At 56.0% G+C, this 8,160-nt stretch overlaps 1 protein-coding gene across 1 annotated transcript; it reads left to right on the forward strand.

Annotated features, from left to right (window-relative positions):
- Window positions 1-481: 481 nt before the first annotated feature.
- Window positions 482-8,005, forward strand: cyldl (cylindromatosis (turban tumor syndrome), like). Its single transcript, XM_066716149.1, has 15 exons — window positions 482-1,370; window positions 1,704-2,232; window positions 2,404-2,691; window positions 3,020-3,086; window positions 3,236-3,441; window positions 4,030-4,189; window positions 4,379-4,508; window positions 4,627-4,737; window positions 5,100-5,191; window positions 5,309-5,375; window positions 5,731-5,863; window positions 5,994-6,102; window positions 6,218-6,336; window positions 6,751-6,961; window positions 7,266-8,005. Exons 2-15 carry the CDS (start codon window positions 1,786-1,788, stop codon window positions 7,448-7,450), a joined length of 2,325 nt encoding a protein of 774 aa, XP_066572246.1. The 5' UTR covers window positions 482-1,370; window positions 1,704-1,785; the 3' UTR covers window positions 7,451-8,005.
- The last annotated feature ends 155 nt before the right edge of the window (window positions 8,006-8,160 follow it).

Genomic DNA, 8,160 nt, shown 5'->3' on the forward strand with positions numbered 1-8,160 from the left:
AGTGCATTTTATACCAATATTGCGATATACAAATAAATATCCAAAGAATATACTAACATCAGTTCTGAAATATAATACAGCAATACTTTATTTTAAGTATGCGAAGATTGACCTATAGTGTACATAAATGTATCCCTTAGTATATAATACAGGTGGGCTATTGGCAGGGGGTCGTTAGCAATATGTGTGCAGAAGAGGAGAAAGGTCGCGTTTGTGTAGCACAGATTTCGGCTGATCTGCGCTGCTCCGCCAATGGGATCGGTGGGATTGTGCAGCTCTGTGCAGCTCTGCGCTGCTCCGCCAATGGGATCGGTGGGATTGTGCAGCTCTGTGCAGCTCTGCGCTGCTCCGCCAATGGGATCGGTGGGATTGTGCAGCTCTGTGCGGATCTGCGCTGCTCCGCCAATGGGATCGGTGGGATTGTGCAGCTCTGTGCGGATCTGCGCAACACGAACGTAAACGCTGTGAAGCTCCCGGAAGCAGCGCACACGAGAGGAGCAGCCGGCGGTGCGTCTGTCAACAAACCCGGCGGGCGAGGGACGCGGCGCCCAGCGGGACAGACCCCCAGCGGCACAGACCACCAGCGGGACAGACCCCCAGCGGGACAGACCACCAGCGGGACAGACCACCAGCGGGACAGACCCCCAGCGGCACAGACCACCAGCGGGACAGACCCCCAGCGGCACAGACCACCAGCGGGACAGACCCCCAGCGGCACAGACCACCAGCGGGACAGACCCCCAGCGGCACAGACCACCAGCGGGACAGACCGCCAGTGGGACAGACCCCCAGCGGCACAGACCACCAGCGGGACAGACCCCCAGCGGGACAGACTCCCAGCGGGACAGACCCCCAGCGGGACAGACCGCCAGTGGGACAGACCACCAGCGGGACAGACTCCCAGCGGGACAGACCCCCAGCGGGACAGACCCCCAGTGGGACAGACCCCGGAGCACCCTGCCTCGCTGCGCGTTTACTGTCCCCGGGGACACAGTCCGCCTGTCGCCCCGGTGTGTCAGTGTCGCCCTGGCCCAGCCTCCGTCTGCCTCTCTGTCGGTTAGTTTCGCTTTCTTTTCAGCCCCGTACAGCTGTGGCCAAGCTGGGAGAACCAGGAAGTATGTCTGAATAAACGCGTTTGTGTTGGGAAAGTATCCTAATACAAAAGAACCCAGTACCGGCCCTGTAGGCCGAGGCACAGTGCAGGAGTCTAGTGGACGAGGAGCTGCAGAAGAGCGAAGCGGGTCAGTGATCTGCTCTCGGCCGCAGCCGGACGGACGGACGGACGGACGGACACGCAGAGGGACAGACAGCTCCTGCACAGCCCTGCCGCCGGACTGCGCTTACGTCACCAATAAGATAATACTCTCGGGGTAAGGATGAGGGGAGTTTCGGAGCCACTCAGTTTTTCCCCCGCCGATTGGTATCAGGAGTGTGTGTACTGTTATTGTAACTACTACTACCATTCACAGTACTGCTGCTGTGCCACTATTACCACTATTACCACTTCAAGTGACGCTTTGCTTTCACTAGTGCAGGTACTGCAACTATAGTTACAGGCTACATCTAAGACGAGTATAACTCCTTGTAGTACTGATACTGCCGGTGCTGATATTGCTGCTGCTGCTGTGTGGTGTGTGACAGGGGCAACACTGATGCATGGCCTTGTTGCCAACTATGAACCTCTCTCTCTCTCTCTCTCTCAGGGTCTCCCTCTTCCTCAGAGACACACACACACACACACACACACACACACACACACACATACACACAGCCAGCGCCGCTGCGATGGGCTGCACTGGGAAGCACATGTACTTCATGCTGATGGAGAGGAGCCCGTATACATACACCAAAGGCTCTCCAGGCAGCATACTGTACATAGAGGAGAGCCGCTACCTCAGGCTGTTCGAGACTGACCACCTGCCAGCCCACCTGCCCGTCTCACCCATGGGCACATGTGTTTCCTGTGACGTGGAGGTGAGCTGCCTGCACGCCCTGAAGGAGGCAGAGGCCGCCTTGCTGCAGGCGCTTGACACGGACGAGGCCCGGCTTCAGAGTGTCTTGCTCAGGGACGAGCTGGACGCCGCGCTGGCCATCACACTTGGCGCGCCCGTCTCCGTGGAGGTCGGAGAAGACTGGTGCCAGGGCGTGGTGCGGTACGTGGGCAGCATCACGCCCACTGGCTCCTCTATCATGCACAAGCTGCCCGGGGTGTTCTTCGGCGTGGAGCTGCAGGTGAGCACGGCTGGGAGTCGGGCTGTGGGGGAGCAGAGATCCCGGGTTCTGGAAACTCTTGATTATCGTTAGATTATCCAGACACTGAGGAAGGGATGTCATCAGCTCGAGCGTTGAGCCCTGTCCCTCTCTGAACTCTTCTGCTCTCGCACTCCTCTCTCCTCTCCTCAGGGTAAGGATGAGGGGAAGGGCCAGAATGACGGGAGTTTCGGAGCCACTCAGTTTTTCCGCTGTACCAAGAACTGCGGCATCTTCGCCCCCTTTACCAGGATCAGGCCCCCCCCGGCTCCGCCTGGTGACCTGCCCCTGCCAACCTCCCCCAGGGCCCCTCCCAGCCAGCTAGAGCCGCTGCAGCCCGGGGACAGGGTGCACTGGTTCCTGGAGGGCAACTCGGTTCAGCAGGGGGTGGTGAGGAGGCTGCAGAGGGTCGAGGAGCGCACCAGTGTGCTGATCACTCCAGTGAGTGTGGACCCCTATAGGACGCAGTGGTGTGTGTGTGTGTGTGTCTCAACCTTACAAGGTTATTATGCTATAACGGTGGTTTATGAGGACATTGCCAATGTCCCCATAATTAAAATCGCTTTAAAACAATACTAAATGATGTTTTATTGAAAATGTAAAAATGCAGAAAGATTTTTATGAGGGATAGGGTTAGGGGATAGAATCTGTTTGTACAGTATAAAAATCATTATGTCTATGGAGAGTCCCCATAATGATAGCGGCACTGTGTGTGTGTGTGTGTCAGTGCTGTGTGTGTCTCAGTGCTGTGTCTCTGGTCTCCTGGCAGGACGGAGAGGACTGGGAGAAAACTGTGCCACTTGAATGCGTCATCAAGGAGGAGCTGCTCTCGCCAGGTGGGAACTGTCCCCTGTTCACCACCCACTGACACGCTGTGCCACCAGCCTCTCTGCTCCACACCTGCCCCAGACACCCCCAGTCTCCCTGTCCCCCAGTGTCTCAGTAACCTGTTGTCATCGCTGTCGTTGTTGTTGTGTGTGTGCAGGGCATGACGCTGAGGTGCCGATGGACTGGGCAGGCGCAGTGGAGCCGGCAAGGGGCCAGGAGGTGAGCTTCACAGCGGAGGGGCTGCCCCTCAGCCTGAACGCCGTGGTGGAGGTGATGCTGTCGGAGGGACGCACGGTGTACGGGACGGTGCGCTGGATCGGAACCCTGCCCAACACCGAGGGGCTCAGAGTGGGGCTGGAGCTGGTAAGAGCTCACTGTCTGTCTCGCACCCCTGTCCTGTGTTCCCACGTCGCTGGGGAGTTTGTTCCAGATTGTGACACCAGTGGGATGCGCACCAACGCTGATCAGATGACATTCATTCAGGAGTTTGGAGATCCGTCAGACAAGGCCTTTGGAAGCCCCTTCCCCACTGGGTGCAATGAGCCAATGAGCTGCTGCATGGGCAGAGTTTGGGGTTGAGCAGGGAGGCAGAGCAGAGCAGTGCATGCTGGGAAAGTGTGCTTGGGAAGGTCAAGTCAGGTGTGAGTTTGGGGTCTTTCTCCTCATCAGACTTCAGGTTTAAGCTCCATTAATAATCATGATCACCATAGTAATAACCTGCAACTATATAGCGGCTTTTTGTGATTTCATATCCCAGAGAGCTCAAAGTCAAGCGGGGACAGGCTCACTCCTCCTGTGGCTCTGTACCAGCGACCTGGACAGTGCTGGTCCGGACTGGTCTGGTCCGTTGTGGACTAGTCTGGTTTGGACAGTGCTGGTCCGGTCAGTGCTGTTCTGGTGCAGTCTGGGCAGGTCAGTGCTTGTCTGGTCAGTGTTGCTGTTTGTGTGCAGGAGGAGCCAGTGGGGGTCAGTGACGGGACGTTCAAGGGTCAGAGGCTGTTCCAATGTCCTACGCGCAGGGGGCTGTTTGTCAAGCTGCAGTCCTGCCGGCCTGACTCCCGCTTCCAAGCAACCGGGGGCGGGGGGGGCGCAGCCCCCGGGTCCCACACAGGTCAGCACCACACCCCCCCTCAACGGCACGGCTGCTCACAGTTCACTCTGTCCTCTCACTGTGCCCCCCTCACACTGTCTCACACTCCCAGTCACTATCTCTGCCCTGCAGTCACGTCGCCTCAGAGCCTTTTCTCATTTGAACTCACATGCTTGTGTCTGCGTCTTCCTGTGTGTGTGTATGTTGCAGATTGGGATTGTGCAGTGCAAGGCAATGTCGCCCCCTTGTGGGCAGAGAAGGCAGTGCAGGTGCTGACGGGGACAATGAAGGGCATCCAGGGTCACTGCAACTCCTGCTACATGGACTCGGCTCTCTTCAGGTCTGTACAGCGCAGTGCTGTATAGTGCATGTGTTTGCATCTGTCTCTCTTTCTCTCCCCCTCTCTCTCTCTGTGCCAAGCCTGTTCTGTCTCCATGACCCGGTCTGTCTCTCCCTAGTCTGTTCTCGTGCTCCTCTGTGCTGGACTCTCTGCTGTTCAAAGCCACCCCTCAGAGAGACGCCCCCATCCAGACGACGCTGCTGCAGGAAATCGTCAACCCACTGCGCACGTGAGACTCCAACAGGGGGCAGCACTGAACACACTGAACATCACACTGCACACAACACACTGCACACAGTACACACAGTACCTCCGTGTCTGTCTTCACTAACTTACTTTTCTTTATTTTTGTTTTGTGTGATTGTGCTGCATGTGTTGCAACTGCTGTGATTCGTATGTTGCTTGTGTGATGGTGTGTGTGTGTACTTGGGGTTTGCATGTGTGCTGTTTGTTGCGTGGGCGTTATTGTGTGTTTACTGTGCAAATGCTACCTATGTATTGTGTATGGGGTATGTGTGGTGGGTGTTTGGCAATGGTGTGCGAATTGCGTGTGCGAATTGCGTGTGTGTGGCGTGTGCGTGGCGTGTGCAGCGTGGGGTTCGTGCCGGCCCGCAGTGTGATGAAGCTCCGCAAGCAGCTGAAGGAGGGAGGCCACTGCGCCAGCTTCACCACCGAGGAGAAAGGTATCTCCTCTCTCTCTGTGTTATTGCTTGCGTCAGCTGCTCTGTGTCCTTGCACAGTGTTGGGGCTCCGTGTCACAGTCTCTGTCTGTCTGTGTGTATCTTTGTGTCTGTCTGCAGATCCTGAGGAGTTCCTGAGTCTCATCATGCACCACATCCTGTCCCTGGACCCTCTGCTCAAACTAAAGTAAGAACCTTAATTCACCCCCCCACACACATACACACTCCCCATCTCTCCTCTCCTCTCCTCTCAAACTCAAATTCAACAGAGTTTTATTGGCATCACTAATACAGCAGTATTGCCAAAGCAGGTACAATATAACCAATTACATCAGTTTCTATACTTTTTCTTCCCCCCCCACTCTCTCTCACACACCATCAGTTATGTGCTGTAATTGGGTTGTTTGCCATGCCTACCTTGCTTGATTTGCAGCCTTTATGTTGCAGGGTTAGTTTCCCTTCCTGACTCCTGTGTCTCCTCTCTCCATGTTTCCTCTCGCCTCGTTTTCTTTTCTCCCTGTGTCTCCTCGTGCCCATGTCAGATCTGTGGGTCAGAAGTTGCAGGAGGGGTACTGCTACCAGATCTTCCTGGACCAGAACCACAGCCTAGCGCTACCCACTGTGCGCCAGCTCCTGGAGCACTCTTTCCACAGTGCCCAGCTGCAGCTGGCAGAGGTGAGCATGCAGCTCCCTTACAGCATTCGCGAGAACAGCACACGCATGCACACGGCACAATGCCGAACAATAACTACAGTCATTATACATGTGTCTCCGTCCCTCCACCCCTCTGCCCGCCTGTCCCCAGGTGCCCTCCTGCCTGATCCTCCAGATGCCGCGGTTCGGGAAGAAGTTCAAACTGTTTGACAAGATTGTGCCGTCGCTGGAGCTGGACATCACAGACCTGCTGTGTGACGGTGAGCGTGTGTTACAGTCAGTGTGTGTTACGGTGTTGTGCTGTGTGTGCCCTGGCCAAGATGGAGTGTGTGTTACAGTGTTGTGTGTGTGTGTGTGTGTGTGTGTGTGTTGCAGGCCCACGGGACTGTGTGCTGTGCGGGACCCTGGCCACGGTCGAGTGCTCGGCCTGCTTTGGAGACGGCTCCTTCGGTGCCACAGGACTGAAGCAATTCTGTCAGCTGTGCAGCAAACAGGTACCCTGGGCCCTCAGGGTTGCTCTGCGCTCTGCCAGCGCTGGCCAGGTCACCCCTGCGGTCAGGTGCTCAAGACCACTTGCGTGCAGGCTGCCCTTAGCGTTACGCTGAAGTCAGTGCACTGCTTGAGGCCCACTAGTCTCTGTTCCAGTCCAGCTCACTGGGACTTTAACCTGAGGAATAATTTGACTTCTAAAAATTGTTTAACTTACAATAAAACTGTTGTAGAACTGGGGTGCCTTATACTATTTTATATTTGACTGGAAATCTCCAGCTGTTTATAATTGCACTCGTCTGGTCCACCGGCTGTCACCAGCTCAGTGACTGGGGGCAGGGGGAGGCCAGAAGACAAACGTGTGTCAACACTGAGACTGGACCTGAGGGCTCTCTTTCTCTCTCTCTCCCACCCCCCAGGTCCACTCCCACCCCCAGCGACGAACTCACACCCCCTCTGTCCTGCGGCTGCCTGAGGGCTTCTCTCAGGGGAGGTCCCTGCGGCCGCCCCGGGACCTCTTGCAGCTGTTCGCAGTGCTGTGCATAGAGACCAGTCACTACGTATCCTTCGTCAGGCACGGTCCCGGCCCTGAAGACTGGGTGTTCTTCGACAGCATGGCCGATCGGCACGGTGAGGGGGACAGAGGGGACGTGGGGTGGTGAGGATGTGGGCAGTGCCTCTGACTCACAGCTGCACTGCCTGTCTGAACCAGTTGTACAAGCTTGGTTAAAGATGGCTAATTGTCCCACGTGTGTCTACCTGTCTGTGCACACGGGCAGTCAGGCAAATGAATACGAGGACACGGACTACAATTCTGTTTCTGTGCCTCTCCGTGTTTCTCTCTTTGTCTCTGTGTGTCTCTGTGTGTCCCTATGTATCTGTCTGCCTGTCAGTGTGTCCTTGTGTGATCTCGGTCTCTCTCTCCCCCTTGCAGGTGATGAGGACGGGTACAACATCCCGGCTGTGCGTCCCTGCCCAGAGGTGGGCCGGTACCTGCAGATGCCACTGGGCCAGCTGGCGCTGCTGTCCCCGAGAGACATGGATGGCGTGGCCAAGAGGCTCTTCTGTGACGCCTACATGTACCTGTACGAGAGCCCCCGCATGGCCCTGTACCGCTGAGGAGCACCGCCGGGGCAGGGGCAGGGGCGGCCACAGAAATGGGGGCAGGGATAGACTGATGGACAGAGACAGTCTGGGACTGCGCCCACCTGTCCCGGCACTGACGCCCACTGCACCCTGGGGTGTTGGGAATCCCAATACCTGCTCACCTGCCCCGGATAAAGGTGCAACATAGATTGAGGGACTGAGACACAACACCAAACCCAAAATGGAGCACTCTCAAACAAAGCATGCTACCTCCGGCATGTGCGGTCGGCCCTGGGATTCGGACCGCCTTAGACAAACCCGCCGGCCTGCACTGCGTGACGCTGAAGACTGGCCCTGGACGAGACGCACGCTTTAGACAGCGGTACTTATAACCCACTGTGGGAAAGACACTGAGGCACTTTTCAGCCAGAGTTCAAGTGTGAAGTGTGAGCCTGTATTAAGAAGCAATCATATATTTATATAACCAAAAAGAATCTTTGCTGGGTGTGTCCATGTGTATCAATTAGTGCCTTGAGGGGGGGAAGCAGTTTTTTAAAAGTAAGTAAATAAATGACTAAACTTGCTTTACTTCCTCTGAGATGTTTCTTGCAGTAGAGCCACCAGCAGCGCCGGCAGCCCCAGTCTAGGATGGAAGAGGTGCAGTATACTGCAGTAAAGTACAGCACAGTACACCACGATACCAGGTCTGCTCGTGCGTCTTTAATGAGGTATAAAGGAGATTT

The sequence above is a fragment of the Amia ocellicauda genome, chromosome 2 (genome assembly GCF_036373705.1).
Source record: "Amia ocellicauda isolate fAmiCal2 chromosome 2, fAmiCal2.hap1, whole genome shotgun sequence".
In the NCBI taxonomy this organism is placed as follows: domain Eukaryota; kingdom Metazoa; phylum Chordata; class Actinopteri; order Amiiformes; family Amiidae; genus Amia; species Amia ocellicauda.

Coding starts and splice junctions, on each gene's coding strand:
- cyldl (XM_066716149.1), top strand. CDS start 1,786: ATGGGCTGCACTGGGAAGCACATGTACTTCATGCTGATGGAGAGGAGC. Junction 2,692..3,019: donor CCAGTGTGCTGATCACTCCA/GTGAGTGTGGAC, acceptor GTCTCCTGGCAG/GACGGAGAGGACTGGGAGAA. Junction 4,509..4,626: donor ATGGACTCGGCTCTCTTCAG/GTCTGTACAGCG, acceptor GTCTCTCCCTAG/TCTGTTCTCGTGCTCCTCTG.